Source organism: Gopherus evgoodei, chromosome 1 (genome assembly GCF_007399415.2).
Source record: "Gopherus evgoodei ecotype Sinaloan lineage chromosome 1, rGopEvg1_v1.p, whole genome shotgun sequence".
NCBI classification, from domain to species: Eukaryota; Metazoa; Chordata; order Testudines; family Testudinidae; genus Gopherus; species Gopherus evgoodei.
The window spans coordinates 353,629,312-353,647,422 of record NC_044322.1 but is presented as its reverse complement, the minus strand read 5'-3'; the positions used below and the strand labels follow the sequence as shown (position 1 = coordinate 353,647,422).

General features: G+C 43.2%; 1 protein-coding gene across 1 annotated transcript in view; it reads left to right on the top strand.

Moving 5' to 3' along the window:
- DHTKD1 (dehydrogenase E1 and transketolase domain containing 1) overlaps positions 1 to 18,111 on the top strand; it is a 42,884-nt gene that overhangs the window by 12,125 nt on the left and 12,648 nt on the right. Inside the window, exons 6-11 of the mRNA XM_030568629.1 lie at positions 4,908 to 5,079; positions 6,710 to 6,908; positions 7,886 to 8,198; positions 9,623 to 9,707; positions 10,841 to 10,980; positions 16,008 to 16,158. Of these exons, the coding sequence (XP_030424489.1) occupies positions 4,908 to 5,079; positions 6,710 to 6,908; positions 7,886 to 8,198; positions 9,623 to 9,707; positions 10,841 to 10,980; positions 16,008 to 16,158 (1,060 nt within the window). The remainder of the gene's footprint in view (positions 1 to 4,907; positions 5,080 to 6,709; positions 6,909 to 7,885; positions 8,199 to 9,622; positions 9,708 to 10,840; positions 10,981 to 16,007; positions 16,159 to 18,111) is intronic.

Genomic DNA, 18,111 nt, shown 5'->3' with positions numbered 1-18,111 from the left:
AGCTTCAGTTCATCTGCAAATTTGACGCCATCAGCTCAGGATTAAACAAAGACTGTGAATGGCTAGCCAACTACAAAAGCAGTTTCTTCTCCCTTGGTGTTCACATCTCAATTGCTAGAACAGGGCCTCATCCTCCCTAATTGAACTAACCTCGTTATCTCTAGCCTGATTCTTGCTTGCATATTTATACCTGCCTCTGGAAATTTCCACTACATGCATCTGATGAAATGGGTACTCACCCATGAAAGCTCATGCTCCAATACGTTTGTTAGTCTATAAGGTGCCACAGAACTCTTGGCACTTCTATGACAGTGGTAGGTGACTACCATGGGAAAGAGATTTCAGTCCATCAGTTTTTAAATTAATTACAGCAATTAAAACATCAGCCAACATTATTTTATTATTTTCTTCCTCAAATATAATATGGAGGCTGCCAGAAAAATCCTGTACTACATTGCTGGGTGGTCTATATAAACTTATTTCTCCAGGAGTTGTTTTACCGAAACAACTAGGTCTAGCCTATTCGTGTCAAGGTATTTGAAAGGACATCTTAGATTTGAGAAGCATATGAGACAATACATTCTCCCCCCCCCCCCCAGTACATTACAGGAGGACTCAAATGTCATGGGCAGAATTTAAAGTGATGCTCACATCTGATACCATTGAGGCTATTTCTTGTTTATCCCCTTAGATTTTGCCACCAGATTCCATTCCCCAGCTCCATCCATCTTTTATACAAATAAATCCTTCCCTATCCCCATCCCCATCTCATATATGCCCTAATAGTTTATTTACCAGTAGGCACTCTCCTGCCTTCTAATTTTTTCCATTTTTCTTTGAGGGTGGGGGGAATGGCTAAAGTAACTTCCCATGGAAGGGTCTCTGATTCCCTTCCATAGCCTAATCTCCTTGTCACCCACAATGTGCACTTTTCTTCCCTCCTTCTGAATAAAATGACCACTGCGTAGTGAAACCTTCACTAAGGTTTTGTCTACACTAGCACTTTTGTTGGCAAAACTTTTGTCGGTCAGAGGTGTGAAAAAACACACCCCTGATTGATATGTGTTGCCGACTAAAGCGCCGGTATGGACAGCGCTGTGTCAGCGGGAGATGCTCTTTCGCTGACAACTTCTGCTGCCCATTGGAGGTGGCTTAATTATGTCAGTAGGAGAGCTCTCTCCTGCTGGCATAGAGTGGCTACACAGGAGACTTTGGAGCAGTATAGCTGTACTGCTGTAAGGACCATAGCACAGACATAGCCTAAGGGACCTACCTTCAGTAAAGACAGGAAGGATGGACCAATGGTTAGGGCATGAGCCTGGGACTCAGGAGACCCAGATCAAATTTTCTGTTCTACTACAGACTTCCTGTGTGACCTTGGGCAAGTCGCTGTCTTTCTGTGCTTCAGTTTTACAGATGGGGAATAATAGCATTTCTTCAGCTCACAGTGGTGTTGAGGCATTCAAGATTCCAAGGCAATCAGACTCTATAGTAAGAGAGTGGGGCATATAAAATACTGTAAGTTAGATAACAGGCAGCCTCATGCCTTATGTGACCCTTTGATGTAGTTTCCAATATAATGTTGTTGTTGTCTAGTTGAAGCCTGGCCTGTGGTAGAATTCACCCGTTCTATGGATACTTCTGAACCATCCCTGCCAGTGACGACTTATTTCAGAGGCTCATCAAAATGCTTCAGAAAAGCAAGTCCTTTGCCTTTGGAGTACACCAGATAGCACCAAGTATCTGATGTTCAAAAACAAATAATCCTTGAGAAATGATCCCTTACAGCAGGTCTGCACAACTCATAAAGTGGCGAGGGCCACATTACTCCAAAGAAAACAGCTGAGGGCCGAAACCCCCGGGCCCTGCGGAAACAGCCCCCCCCCCCCCAAGGACCTCCCAGCCCTCTGGAAACGCCCCGCCCCAGCACTGCCCAGCCCTGCAGAAACAAAACCTCCTTCCCTAGCATCGCCCCACCAAAACAGCTGTGGGCCAAAAAGGAAGGTTGGGGGTTGGGAGGTGATACTTTATTTTAAATCAACCAGGAGCTCCCAGCTGAAGAGGTGGCTGGGAGCTGTCAGGGGCAAATTAAAGGGCTCCGGTGGCTGGGGGAACCTGGAGCTTTGTGGGGTTGGGGCAGGGATAAAGGGCCCAGAGCTCCTGCTGCTGAGGGGAGCCCGAGCCCTTTAAATCCCAGCCCCAGCCCATCTGCTGGAGCCGTGGCCAGGATTCAAAGGGCTCTGGGCTGCCTGCAGCCACGGGGAACCCTGAGCCCTTTAAATCTCAGCCGCCACTGGGAATCTCTGCAGGCAGCCCAGAGCCCTTTGAATCCCGGCTGCGGCTGGGATTTAAAGGGCCCTGGGCTCCGCGCCGCTGCCAGCAGCTCAGAGCCCTATGAATCCCGGTCGCGGGCCGCACAACGAGCCTCCATGGGCCACATGCGGCCCGTGGGCTGTATGTTGTGCCGGCCTGCCTTAGTGTGTCTCATTCCCTTCCTGTCCATTTCCAATCACAGAAGCTGAACAGTTTTTTCTCCAATCAATGTGCTCTGGAGTTCTCAGATACAAAGTATAAATTAACACCAAAGTACACATAAGAGAAGTTTTGCTATTGGAGGAATTCTGCGCAAAAAAATAAATTCTGTGCACAGTGTTTTAAAACGGTGCATATTTTATTTTGTCAAAATAACACAATATAATTATGCTCCCACTGGCAGCTTCAGGCAGCTTGGGCTCCCGCTGGCAGCCCTGGGCGGGTGGGGGGGAATCACAAGTTCTGTGTGGAACATTAATTTTGCGCAAATTCTGCATTGTGCAGTAACACAGAATTTCAGCAGGAGTTAAATTTGCTTGCAAGGCGGAGTTGCTGCTTTCCTTGGTAGTAGAGGAGGGAGCACTCTGCTTTTCATGCTCCTGGTGCGCAGATTGTAGAAGCCTTTTTCTGTGGCAATAATTCATTGTCAGAGCTTTCTGTGGAAGACCCTTGTTAAAATATTAGCATCAAAATCCTTGAGTATAACTTGGTTCAACCTTTAGTTAAGATTATTAAGCAACTTGCTGGTGCACTGAGTGATTGTTTATCATGAGTTTCACTATTCATATACCTTAAGTGGACTGGAAGACCCAAAAAGCTTTTTCTTCAGTAGAATGAAATGTCATGGCTGGAGGCTATCTGGCTACTGAGGGGGGGAAGATTTAAGTAGAAAGAGGGCATGAGACTTAAATTCTCAAATATCAAATGTCCTGTAACCTTGTGTGCTGGGTTCTGAGGAGCCTTTTTCAGTGACACACTCTGAAGGTCTTAAGAAAATACCAGAGCATTGGCTGACAAGCCTTTTCAGTTGCTTTAGTGTGTGTACTGGAATGAAGCTGGTGCTATTGAGTGGGACCATGCAAAATGGAGATTTTTGGAGAGCAGCAAAACAGCTGGAGCGAGAAGTGAAATCCTTTCTGAGATGCCAGAAACTTGCCACGGTTCATTTCTAAATACGCAGAGGGAGTGTCATGGTCAGGAGTGGAAATGGAACTGAATGCTGAGGGTCTCTCTTGTAATGAGTAATCCTGCTTATCTGTGGTGCGTGCTTGTAAAGCTGAACTGAAAAGTTTTATTAGAACTATTTAAAATCCGGAGGTTTCATGTCACCGGGGCTTCATATGCGCATTCTCTTCAATTTTGTTATGGCTGGATTTGTATCTATAGAGCAGGGGTAGGCAACCTATGGCACGTGTGCTGAAGGTGGCACGCAAGCTGATTTTCAGTGGCACTCTCACTGCCAGAGTCCTGGCCACCGGTCCGGGGGGCTCTGCATTTTAATTTAATTTTAAATGAAGCTTCTTAAACATTTTAAAAGCCTTATTTACTTTACATACAACAGTAGTTTAGTTATATATTATAGACTTAGAGAAAGACCTTCTAAAAACGTTGAAATGTATTACTGGCACGTGAAACCTTAAATTAGAGTGAATAAATGAAGACGCGGCACACCACTTCTGAAAGGTTGCCGACACCTGCTATAGAGTATCAGTCGAGTCCTGAGACTGTAAACCCTCAATCTGAAGGTAAGACTCTCACCTGGCTTTACCTAGCTGCTTGATAAAGCTTCTAATCTTTAATGATTTTGACTAGAGAGAGGCTTTAATAGAACCACAGTCTGAATCACCCTGAACTCTGGGGAAGTTTGGTTTCAAGCTCTGCAACTAAAGACAGTCTCTAGTTTCAATGCAGACCCATAATTGAGCCAAGTGTCTTCAACTTTTTAAAAAACCTGGGCTGTTTGTAACTTATTTATTAAAAAAGTTTCTTCAAATATGTTTTTAATTGTATTTTTAGGGTCTTCAGTAGCTCTCAATCCCTTTTAAAAACCTTTTATCTTACTTCTAAATACTTCACTTATGTTTTTCATCCCTTTTTTATCCTTTCTCCGTATTTCTATCCTCTGCCTTTATTTACTGAAGTGTAGACAGACAGAAGCCATGTATGCTTGGGCCTGCAATGTTTGTTTTTTGGTGGCAGGGCAGTGTATCATATGGTGACTGGCTTATTTTTGTCCTCTGATCTTTTACTGAAAATCTACTGCAGACTACTGACTGTCATTGTTACAGTTGGCCCACCATGTTAGGTTATAATGCTGTGTGTAATAGTAAAGTCTATTTTAAGAGATTATAGGTTTGCTCCAAGCAGATAAGAGTTCAGCCAATACGTGCACAGTTGCTAGCCGTGACTTTTCACTGGAGTTAAGATTATATAAAATCTGTTAAATTAACCTGGGAGTGAGTGGCTGGTATTAATGGGGCTAGATGATCACTCTGAAAGATCTTGTGTAATGGATTTTTTTTTCTCTCATTGTGACACCTCTCTTTCAGCAATGGCTATTAACAAATCCTTTTCTGTCTCCCTCTATAATTTAGGTTCATGGTGATGCTGCTTTCTCTGGTCAAGGGATTGTTCCTGAAACGTTGACACTCTCTAATCTCCCACATTTCAGAGTTGGTGGAAGCATCCATTTGATTGTTAATAATCAGCTGGGTTACACCACTCCTCCAGAGCGAGGAAGATCGTCGCTATACTGTAGCGATATTGGTATGTGTAAAAGAGTCACCAGACAAATGGTTATGTAACCTGTGTAAAATAAATTTAAACTCCAGTGTGGATGTCAAGTACAAGTTCCTCTTTTGGTTTTCACAGCTAGTGTTCATGTATCCCAGGGAATCTTTTTCCACACTTATGATGAATTAGGTAAATTGAACTTGTTAATAGATACACTTTGCTAATAATAATTTAAACACAAAAAATTTTCATGTACTTCATGACAAAGATTTAATAGCAGAGAAAATTTACATGGTATTTTTACAGAATGTTAACGAGGCTATTGTGAAGTTTTATCAGTAACAAACTTGAATTTGACAAGTGTTTCAAGTATGTTTTGTGATGTAGTATGAGACATTATTGCTGATTCATTTGAATTCAACAAACATTTTTTTTAAAAACAGTGGGTCTCTGAAGCATTGACTTACCAAGGTTCTACTGTATGACTGTATCTTGGTTGTGATAGTAGTGTAACTGGTGGACTTGTGTGTTCAAAGAAGCGGTTGAAATATGAGGTTGATGCCACTACTTGAATAAAGTCAACAAAGGCTCTTTGTCTGATTTATCTTTGTTCACAAATCTGCTTTGATTAGCTAGATTGTATATGCTTTATCCTTCCCATGTATGTAGATGTAATTATATCCCCCTGCAACTAAAAACATATTAATGTCTTGGGCGTTTCACACTAAATCTTTGTTTCATGGCTTTAGCAAACCAGATGTTATAGGGTGGACCCATGATAGCTGATAGGGAAAGCAAATTGCATTCCATTTTCTCCCTGCATTGGTTTTGTGGCTCACATCTCTAGATTTCTTTTCCCTGTTGTGTATTGGTTGTGATGTGGTTTGTTATCCGTTTGTACCTGGAGGGTGATCAGGTCAGAGAACTGTGGTATTTTATGTGGAGAGGCAAAAAAATTCACCAGACTGGCCAGGGAAATAGCTGGAGCATGTACTTCCTTTTATATGTTCCAGGAAAGTTAACAAGCCAATAGCTGGGAACTAGGTGATTTGCTGCCTAGACAGTCTAGTGGCCACACAGAGGGAAGGGAACTCTAATGTGAGTTTAGGGTTTTCTTCTGCTTATTTGAGAAGACTTTAATTCTGACAAACCTGTCCAGGGTCTGCTGTGAGCAACCTAGCATGAGTGGATTAGGGGAAGGACTGCTTCTGACCAAGGAAATGCTGTATAGATTTCAGATAAACCCTGCTTCAAGTTGAAAACTGTATTTTGTTTCTCTTCTGGAGCAAGATGCAACCAAAAGACTGCCAGCCTGTGTGGGCTTTAATTTCCATCCAGAATGAGAGGATCCAGGGACAGCGTGCACAAAACCTGTTAGAAGCTTTCCTTCACTCTGGAGCCATACTGTGGACCCATCTGCATACATGCACAGGGTCGAGGCAATTGTAACAACCAAAAAAGACTCTTCTCCCTGGTCACATTGACAGGCTGTCTCTGGATTTTTTTGGCCTCTCTCAGATGCACTGAGCAGAGATCACGTGCTGGGTTCCAGTGAGCATATCCCATGTGCTCATTCGCCTGTAATTGCAAAGGGTAGGGAGCACTTTGTTCGATCTTGCTGTAAGTTTGACTCATAAATCCATATTTTTGAATTTCTATTCAGGTAAGATAATTGGGTGTGCAGTTATCCATGTAAATGGTGACGATGCTGAAGAAGTCATCAGAGCGACGCGATTAGCTGTTGAATACCAGCGCCGCTTCCGCAGGGATGTGATTGTAGACTTGCTGTGCTACAGACAGTGGGGCCACAATGAACTCGATGAGCCATTCTTCACCAACCCCAGCATGTATAAAATCATCAGGTAGGTTAATGCTAGCAAAGGAAGGTGTATATAACTCATGCTTAAACCAGCTTCAGTAATGATCAGTTTATCCTCAATTTTAACAGAAGCCTTTGTATGAAATTTAAGGTCCTTGTTTACATGAGCACATTCTGTCCTGCTGTCAGCAATGGTGTACCAGCATCTGTGTTTACAGCAGGGTAAGTACTAGTGTGGCCATGGCTGTGCTCTTTGGAGCACACTGTCAAGACATCTTGCATATTAAAGAAAGACTGGGCATTACTGACGATGGTGTTAGTGCTTGAATATGCAGTTTGATGCCCCTTTAAGAACAAGTTAATATATTCCATCTGCATTTTAAAACTTCCCAATAGCTATTGGTTTGCCCTTTGCTCATCAGCAACTGTGGAGTTCAGGACACAAACAACTGGTTGGGGAGGGTTTGCAGATCAGGGCTGATGGCCATTGGCAGAGCTGTGTGGGGAAAGCTTGTGCGGTGCCCGCATAAGCTGTTTCCTGCCAGTTCAGCTAGATCTTCTCTTTTATGAGCACTAAAACTTACCCTAATTTTATCCCCACTCCAAAAAAGAATGTTTTTTCAAAATGTGCTAGCCGGTATGTTCTGGCACTTCAGATGGAGTGTGCATGCAGTGTTTACACTGGTGGAAGAGAATACTTAGATTCCTTGTCTGAGCTCAATTTGCTTTGAGTTAATCATTATTAGGGTGCGACTCTAATTGTGAGTCTTTCTTTTTGACCATCGCTGCCAATTACAGATGCGTCTCCAATAATAAACAATATAGCACACGTTGTCCTGGAGAATTTCAGTCCCTTACTTTTTGGAGGGCCGCCATCTGAATGATTGTAACCCAGCAGATCATTCACTCCAGTTCTTGGAATGAGTTTATATTGCCATCTGCAGGAACAGGGTTGTATTTCCTTGTCACTACAGTGGTGGCACAGTGTACATGTATGGGGTTTGACTTCCTCCCTGACAGATCCCGTAAGAGTATCCCAGACATGTATGCAGAGCGTCTAATAGCCAGTGGGCTCATGACTGAGGATGAGGTATTGGAGATAAAGACTTCATATTACTCCAAGCTGAATGATCATCTAGCCAACATGATGATGTATAGCCCCCCTTCGACCAACCTGCAAGCTCACTGGAGTGGCATGGTGGAACCCTCAGCTAGGATCACCATTTGGGACACAGGCCTGCCTGTGCCACTTCTGCAATTCATCGGCATCAAGTCTGTGGAGGTGCCTGAAGAGCTCCAGATGCACAGTCATCTTTTGAGGACACATGTACAGGTCTGTAAGGCTTAATGTTGTTCGACTTCTTATTCCATAGCTCAAAAAAAAACCAAGAAGACCTGTTACAGGAGAAATCTGACAAAGCATGCAACTAAAGAACAACAGAGTCTTGTAAAAGAAATTTTCCATGATGAGGCTGATTTGAGCTTTGCAAGGATTGAACCACTTTTTGTGTGTGTGAGAAATGGAGTAATCTCCCAAAAATTATAGCACTTTATTTTTTTGATTGATAGAAAAAGCATTCAAAGAACTTGGCTTAGGTCTTTTTAAAACATTAAGTGCAATAAAAACTTATCTTATGGGAGACTGTCTCAAGGATTGGTAAAGGAATATAGAGTCTATTACCTAGGTCCCCAGTATGAATGTGCACCAGGTTGTTGATTACTAATGTTTGATGGCTGGTAAGTTGTTGGTTTTAAATTTATTTTGTTGTTAACTGAGTTCTAAGCGAATGCATCCACATAACAAAATTATTGGCATCGGTTGGCCCTTGATAGGCAGTCTTAGAGAGGCCAAGAGTTGAATGGGTGGGAAGACTGACCTGGCCTACCTCCCTCCACATCTGGGTGCATGTTGGAAGGGCAGTGTTTTGGAGAACATTTTGCATCATTGCTGTCTAAGCTGTTTTATAGATTGATAGCTCTGGAGACTGGAAATCTTCCATCTGGCATCTTTCCCCAGCACTAACTACATAAACAAAATAATGTGATATTAAAAGCATAGCCTGTGCTCCAAGGAGTTTAAAATCTAGGTTCTGCAATTGGATGCATGATTCACTGATGATCTGCATGGACACACGTGTCCACCACATGGAACTGATTGCAGGATTGGGGCCTAAGGTGACTGTCAGTGAGTGGCCTCCTCCCAGGTATTCCCTGGTGGCCTGCAAGTGCCCTACCACCTGATTTTCTGCTCTTGATTCCTTAATAAACTCAAAAGGGCTCTATCAAGTCCAATATCAGCCCTCCTTTAGAGTACAGTTTGAACTTAAAGTTCAAAAATAAACACAAGTCTTCCCTCCAGCGGTCAGCTGGGCACAGCCCCAAACTCCCTTGGTGTTTCAGGGTCCTTCTAGCCTTAGCACGCTATTCCCAGCTGGAGCAGTTCTCCTGAGCTCAGGGCCTTCCCTCCAGGAGCCTCTCACTCTGATGCTAAAGGGGAGTCACCTGGTCCATACCCAGCTGGCTCTAATTAAACCTCACAGCTCATCCCAGATCTGGCAGACAGGGCTAATTGTACGGACCTGACAAGCTCCAGGCTGCCAGTTCTTAAAGGGGCAAGCCCCTCTATTATAGTGACTAATAAAACTTTGGAGGTGTTGCTCTGTGTATTTTTCTAGCTATCTTGGTTGATCAGTAACATCTGATGAGGTGCAAAATGACACAGCTAAATCACTGATCTACTTTTCTAAAAATATTCAGGCAAGAATACAGAAAGTGAAGGAAGGAACGAAGTTGGACTGGGCTACAGCTGAGACGTTAGCTTTTGGTTCACTACTCAGCCAAGGTAAGAGGCAACTAGACAGCAGATAGTATAACATGTTGCTTCAATAACAATCTAATATGCCATAAGACTTTTCTAATGTATCTCATGATCAATTCCAAGTGTTGTGACTATATAAAAGCCGAATAAAGGAGCATCTTTATTCCAATAAAAAGGCAACTGTGACCTCCTTGTGCCATTTATACTTGTAGGTTAGATACTAGTGGGTCCCGGGGTTAAAGCCCTGTTTCACTGAAACATATATTCTTGTGCTTAAAGCTAGGCATGTGAGTAGTCCCATTGACATAAATGGGACTACTCATAAGTAGATGTGTAACTTGAAGTGTAAGACTGAATTTTTCACCTCCTAGGCCTGCATTCAGGTTTGTATTACATTGCATACAGGGCACATGCATTTTGTGGTTTGCTTCCGGCTTCATGTACACTTATTAACATTACAAAATAGCTAAGCAGTTTGTCACTAGTGGAGGTCTCTGCTCAAGAGCATCGAGTTCTAAAGTAGAAGGCAGATATCAGTACAAATTTTTCTTCCACCACATAAGTAAACTAATAGTAATTTTAATCATTGATAGTAAATTTGATGCTTTACTATCACAGAAGTAATCTCAGTACTCTTTTTAAGATTCTCATGCAGACACAAACTAAAAACAGTTCAAACCCATCGATCTAGGTATTTACATGGGAGTGGTGCAGAGAGCATGCTGAGTCTTAATAGAAGGGGTGTGTGTCTGTCTGTCTGTCTGTCTGTCTGTCTTTGAAGAAGAGGAATAAGGTTTGGCCCAAAAGAACTAGAGATGTTTGGTGTAAGAGTGAGAAGTGGAGTGGAAGAAGATATAAAATATAAGAATGGTAGAAAGGATACCTAGGGAGTTAAGAAACAAGCTTTGCAAAAAAGCATTGGGAGTGGTGGGGGAGAAGGGAGAAATGAGTACAGGGATGTGTAAGCAAGAGTGGAGTTGCACAGAGCCCTGGTGATTAGAAAAAGAAGCTTGAATTTGATATGCTTGATAAGGAGAAACCAGAGAGGATTTTGAAGAGGGAAGTGATACTGTTGAATAAGGAGCAGTTATCACTAGTAGCCTCTACCTTTTATGACTTTGATTATTTAAGGTTACTTTGTTTCTTTCTTGATAAAGGGTTTAATATCCGACTAAGTGGTCAGGATGTTGGCAGAGGAACATTCAGCCAACGACACGCAATGTTGGTTTGCCAAGAGACAGATGAAACCTATATCCCGCTGAATCATCTGTCTCCGGATCAGAAAGGCTTTCTAGAGGTATGGTATATGCTTTATAGAGCAGATCACTTGTCCGTGACTTTGCATTGTTATAATAATTTGCAGGTAACATATTTTGGGAAGCAAAACTTGCTTCTCCAAGGTGGATAACTTGCCATTCTATAAATGGGGAGCCTGAGCCTCAGAAATGAATTGGGTTGCCCGAGGTCACACAATAAGCCAAAGTGAGAGTTGGGAATAGAAAGAACAATTACTTACCGTATAATAGCTGGTTCTTCAAGATGTGTTGTCCCTGTGGATTCCACTTTCAGTGCATCTCCACTCCCATGCCTATGAGATCAGATTATTTTGGCCAATAGTGTCTGTTGGAGCAATGCTTGTGCCCAAGATGTCTTCTTGCATCCCCCACCCTGCAAAACAAGGTAATAATTAAGGCTATATTTATGTCACGGAGGTCATGGAAGTCACGGAATTCATGACTTCTAGAGACTTTTTGTGACATTCTCCACTGCAGCCCCAGGGGCTGCAGGACTCAGGAGCTGGCGGCCAGCGGGAAGCTAGCAGGGTTTGGGCAATGAGTGACTTTGCGTGGTGGGTGGAGGATGCCTCGGGTGAGCGGCTGGGGGTGGGCCATTTTTTCTCTTTGGGAGATATGGTCACTCTGCAGCTTCCAGCTGCCATGGGCAGAGGGGGGAACCCCACAGCTCCCAACCACCACTGTGGCGGGGAAAACCATGGAGCCACAGCAGCAGAAGTCACAGACAGGTCACAGCTTCTGTGAATTTTTGTTTATTGATTGTGACCTGTCCATGACTTTTACTAAAAATAACCATGACAAAATCTTAGCCTGAGTCACAATAGAAGGCCTTGCCCCACCATCCCTCAGTTCCTTTGCTGGAGCAGAATGTCAGAAGTATGACTGTAGTAGCTGGGAAGGAGGCTGGTATGTAGAAATCTATGTGGACAACACATCTCCAAGAAACTTATCTTGCATTAACTTGCAGTTGTTCATTCTTCAAGTGATTGTCCACATAGACTCTCTACTCTTGGTGACTAACAGTTATATGTTTGGTCGGAGTGGGGTAGTAGGAGTCCCAGTTAAGCAAGGATAGTAGGACAGCCCTACCAAAAGAGATCTAATCTGAAAGCCTCTACCAAAGGGTAGTGTCCAGTGCATGTGTCAGCTGGGCACCACATAACTGCCTTGCAGATTTCCAGAATAGGGACACTCTTCAAACAAACAGAGGCTGTCTGAGCTGTAGTGGAAAAAGTTCCAATATAGCTTAATGTATTTAGCCTGATTAATTCATTACATGTCCTCATGCAGATAGATTATCCCTAAGGCGATATTGCCTGCCCATTAATGCTTTCTGCAAAGGCTACAAACAGTCTAGATGTGTTCCTGGATGGTTTTGTCTTAATACATCAAGTGTTACATTCTCTGGGGTGCAGGAAGTTTTGGGGAAGAAAACTAGGAGCTGGCGAATATAAATTGGTTTGCATCGAATTCTGAAACAATTTTGGGCAGGAACTTGAACTGAGACTTGAGAGTAACTTTATCCTTAGGAAATACTGGGTAAGGGGGCCCACCCTGAAGTCCTGAATCTCTCCTATCCTCTGAGCTAATGTAATGGCTATTAAAGGCAGTCTTCATAGATTGTGGTAAATGGAACAGGTGGCTAAGGACTCAGATGGGGAATCTATCAACTCTGCTAATACTATATTGAGGTCCCAAGAGGGAGAGAGCTCCCAAACTGAGGGGAAAAAACTTGAATAAGGCCCTTAAGGAGCCTTGCCACAGTAGGGTAGAGAACAGTATGGCCCTGAATAGGAGGGCAGTGTGCAGATATAGCTTCCAGATGATGCTGATACTAGCCCTGAAACAATCTGGACTGTAAATAGCCCAGTATTGCTGAAATGAATGTAGTCCAGTAAGACAGCTAGTGCTGAGATGCCTAGATAGACAACCTCTTCCACTTAAAAAGCAAAGTCAGCTTGAGGCTTTCCTGCTTTAGAGCAGAATTTTCTGAACTTTAAGCAGCTTCTTTCAATGGATGTCATGAAGCCAGCATCAGGTGTAACAGTCCTGGGTCCAGGTGCAGGATCTAACAAGTGTTCTGAATGACTGCTAGGTTGAGCAGTAAGATGATTGGGGGCTGAACTGAGAGATTGTCAGATCCAAATAACAGAACTGTCCAGCACATGCTGGAGCTATCATGATTCAGAATTTGAGACCAGAAGGGACTTTTAGATTATCTAGTATGACCTATATAGCACAGGCCATTAACATTTCACTCCATTACCCCTGTACTAAGCCCAATAACTAGTGTTTGAGTAAAGCACATCCTCCAGAAAGGCATCCAGTCTTATAGGAAGACATCAACAGAGGGAGGATCCACCACTTACCTTGATGGTTTGTTCCATTGGTTTATCAATCTCTCACTGTTTAAAAAGGAAAAAAAATTTTTTTACCTCATTTGAATTTGTCTGGCTTCAGCTTCCATCTGTTGGTTCTTATTTTGTCTTTCTCCGCTAGATAAAAGAGGCCATTAGTATTCAGTATTTTCTCCATATGAAGGTACTCATATACTGTGAGAGGTGAATTGATTAATCATCTTTTTGATAGACTAAACAGACTTTTAGAGCTCAATCATTGTAATAATTAGTCCCGTGTCTTGTCTTGGTTTCCTCAGAACCCTTGATATTGTGGGAATTGGCACAAAGGCATACATCAGTCCCAGAGTACTAGGGATATGAAAGGTATCTGTCGAAGCCTGGGCTAAAATCCCCTCTGGAACAGAATGTTTGACGTCTGGTCTGGTCTGGTCTGTGGCAAATAGGTCTATTTCTGGGAATTCCCTCTTGCAAAAGGTATTCTGCAGGACTGAGTGTCTCAGAACGAACGGTCTGCTGGGTTGTTCTCCTAATGTGTTTTTGAAGGCTGGAAAGGTGCAGAGCTACTGATATTTGATTTGGAATGCACCAAGTCCAGAGTCAAGTAGTCTCTGCTTTGTCAGACCGTCATGCCTCATTGTGGTGTTATCTGTCAACACTTGGTTTATGGATCTATGGAGAAGAGGTAGGGACAGTTTGCATGGCAAACAGATGGCTCTGAGCTCCAGGATGCTTATGTGAAGAGGAGCTTCCTGAAGGGACCATGGGCCCTGAGTTTAGAGATGATCTAGGGGAATTCCCCATCCCTCAGTAGGAGATCTGTCATCAGAGTCTTGGTAGGCAGAGGTGCAGAGAATCTCTGCATGCCTAAAAATGCTTTTTTCACCAGATTAACAAAAAGACTTGAGTCCACAACCATCATTTCCATATGATATCTACTGGGTAGATACACTAATTTCAGCCACCCTTGCATGGAGGATAGGGGAATTTTAGCAAACTGTGTCACACAGCCATGAGACCATGTGTCACGGAAGTCTGAGGCATGCTCTTACTGATTGCTTTGGTGAGGGTTTACTATTGTCAGGAATCTTTCTGTGGAAGATAAACTCTCGCTGACCTGGAATTTAGCACTGCTCCTATGCACAGTGTGCTTTGAGTCAGAATTAGCGTGGACTTCTTTCTGTTGACTGTCAGGGCCCATGAAGTAAAGAGCTTTAAAGTTACTTGGATCAAAGTGGTCATCTGTGGGATTTATCTTCCTCAAACCAGCCAGTCTTTGAAGTATGTATAGACCTGTCTTCCCTGCTTCCTTAAGTGAGCTGCCACAACTGCCAAGCCCTTCGTAAATACCTTTGATGCTGTTGAGAGACCAGAGGTCACTATCCTGTACTAGTAATAAAATGATCCTGCTAGAAATCTGAGGTATTTCCTCGGGTCTACATGAATAGATAAGTGGAAAGATGGCTCTTGACCTGCAAGACCACTAAATCGGTCTTGAGGATCTAACAAGGGAATTATGGAGGCAATGGCATCTGAGGATACTGGGTACTAATGGAGAAGGAATGACCAGATGACTGTGGTTGAGCTCTGACCTTTCTCTCTCTGTGAGGAGGCTTGTACTGTGCTCTCAAGTAGCAGCTTCAGGTGGGCTTCTCTAGCTTTTCTGAGTAGAGAAGGGGCAACATATGGAGCCTTGCCCTGGACTGCATCCCTCTCCTAGGCAAAGCAGGCCCAGAAGTATGTGTTGTCATGGCATGGAAGTTTTGCATGAGAGACATGTCTTGAATCCCAGATATTTAGTTTTTGCCATGTTACTAGCACCCCTGAATGGGAGGATGGGTGTAGTCTAGCCTAACTGAAACTTAAGAAAAATTATGGACACATATTACAATATAATGTCATTTGTTTTTGACAACCGGCACTAACAAACAACCAAATAGTAGGACACTAACTATACCACTACAATGTGCAGTGATGAAGACAGACTCTGAGGGTTCAGTCTTGCTGCCATGGGCTGTAAGAAGGACCTGAGGAATGGTTGGGGCCCATTCTGCCTTTTATGTCCTTGGGTGGTAGTGGGAGTAAAGAGGACATGTAGAATGCAGATGCTGCTCCAACAGACACCACTGGCCAAAAGAATCTCTAATTTTATGCGCACGGGGCATGTGCATATCAGGAGTTGAATCCATGTGGACAGTCACTTGAAGAGCCCAGGTTTACAAAATTCCAGTTCACTTCTCCAATAACTGGGATGGGTGAGTTACGTTGTGGGTTTTTTTGTTTTAACAACTTGTTGCCATACAAGTGACTGCAAGTGAAAAGAATTGTGCCCTAACTTACAGGAAGCAGGTCGATAATAGTATCAATTCAGCAACTCGTTCAACTCAAGCTCTTAGTTGGTTATTTTATTGTGGATAGTTGAGAAAGAGGGGCTCTGTTGTTTTTTTTTTGGGAGGAGATCAGCTGTGGAAGTGAATGAGACTATGAAGTAGCCTTATACCTTCCCCCCCCCCGCATCCCCCCCAAAAAAAGTGATTTGTGAATGCCTCTTACCTAGGAATGTGCCTGTCAAACATTCTTATCATAGGCATGCTTTGATTCTGAAAAACAGAGTCAAATTCAAACATCTTGTTTCACCCACCTACCTTTTCCAAATTCTCTTTCTTTGTTAGGTGAGCAATAGCCCCCTGTCTGAAGAAGCTGTGCTTGGTTTTGAGTATGGAATGAGTATTGAAAGCCCCAAGTTACTGCCAATTTGGGAGGCCCAGTTTGGTGATTTCTTTAATGGAGCCCAGATAATATTTGACACTTTCATCTCTGGAGGTGAGTGGAACAAATTTATTAAAATAAAGTTATTTCTTCTATGTGTTACAGAAATTCCTTTTTTTTAACTAAAAGGCCCAATGCTCACGGCAAGCAATTCTATTCTTTGTATCATGTATAAGACATGTATTTTGATAATCTGGCTATAGTACTTATATGGCCTCAATTACTATTATATCTGAGCACCTCACAGTCTTTGTTGTATTTACTCTCACAACACCCCTGTGGAGTAGGGCAGTACTATTCTACCCATTTTACAGATGGCGGGGGGGGGAGAACTGAGGCACAGAGAGATTAAATTACTTCCCCAAGGTCAACTGGGAAGTCCATGGAGGAGCATGGACTTGAACCCAGATCCCCAGAGACTCATGCTAAATCCCTAACCACTGTATCATCCTTCCAATGCTACCAGGTTGTTGGGTTGGTTTGTTTTTGTTGTTGTTTGTTTTTTGTTTTTCTTTTTTTACTTGAACTTTTTCATAGCATGGTCTAGTCCTGCTTCCTGAATGAACAGTAGTCTGTGATGGTGGGATCCAATCACTGAGTCTCACGTGCTGCTAAGCACTGTTCCTAGCGCTGGGTCACTTAGGGGCACCCCCAGGCACAGACGGAGACGTTCTGCTCTGGACACTCAGAACTGTAAGCCACTGTGTTACCCTACTGCCTCAGCAAGTGAGAGCTCCGCAGCTGCTGCTGAGCTGTGTATCTGCTCCCTGACACTCCAGCCTATCCGCCTTGCCAGCAAACTACTTGCCACTCTTCCAGTCAAAACCTTGCCTTGACGTTAATAGTGAACTTCAATTCCCAAGTTCCTGAGAGACCTCTTCCTGCCAGTTCCAGTCCCTCTGGCTGGCTGGACACTCTCAGCAAACGTCATTTCTGTCTCCAAAGAGACAGAGTACATACCAGCCTATTAGTTTAGCTGAAGACTCACACTTTATTTCAATAGAACAGCACTGAGATCGTTTATGGTAAAACTAAAAATAAGTTTATTAACAAAGAACAGAGGTTTAAGTGATACTCAGCAAGAGAGAGACAGGTATGGCTACAAGCAAAACAAAACATGCTTTTTAGGGGATAAAATTTAATTTTAGTAAGTTACAATCTTTGCCTAAGCAGTTTTTTCACTTACATAAAGTTACCGACATCTCTAACCTTCCTGGCCTGGGGATCCAACTTTCACAGGCTCAGAAGGTGCTGTTTCCCATGTCCCCTAGATGATGGATCACTAAAGGTGTGTTTTTCTGTTTTTGTTTTGTTCCTCCCCCACCCCCCTGATATTACCCAAAATCCACTGTCTGGGTTCAAGAGCCCGGAAGGCTTCCTCGGGTGCAGATTCTGTTCCCTGGCATGATTGCCAAACTGTTGTCTATGCTGCTTGTTAGCTTGATAACTTTGTTAACCTTTATATATAAATGTAGTTTCATTGTCCTGTGCCTGTAGCCAAGCTGGACAGACAGGTAGGTACATATTCCTTTGTCTAGGGCAGGCTGGGTTCATGAACTGCCTCCCGAACATATTTCCAGAACACATCTCTTTTGTACACAACCCTTACATGCTTCACACAATGATTTTCAGGACCACCATGGCACCAGTTTACATATCATACATGATACCTTTTAGATACATATTATGACAAGTGTGTTGGAGGCAAAAAGTGTATCAGGCTTGCTATCGGGGGCCTCTGACAGTTTGCAATGAAGGGATAAAACGGTTATACAGACCCCATGTTTGACATCCTCCTTGAGCTGTAGGATTCCACATTCTTGCTACCTAACCTTTGGAACTGGTGCTTAGGACTTCCCGAGCTCCCCAGTTGCTTGGACCAATTGCCCCTCAAAGACCACCTGGCTGTGGGAGCTCTGGTTGCTAGTTACCACTTTCAGGGACAATGTGGCAGTAAAGCAAGGAAAGCAAAGGCTTAGCAAAGGGTTCCTTGCAAGCACACGCTTT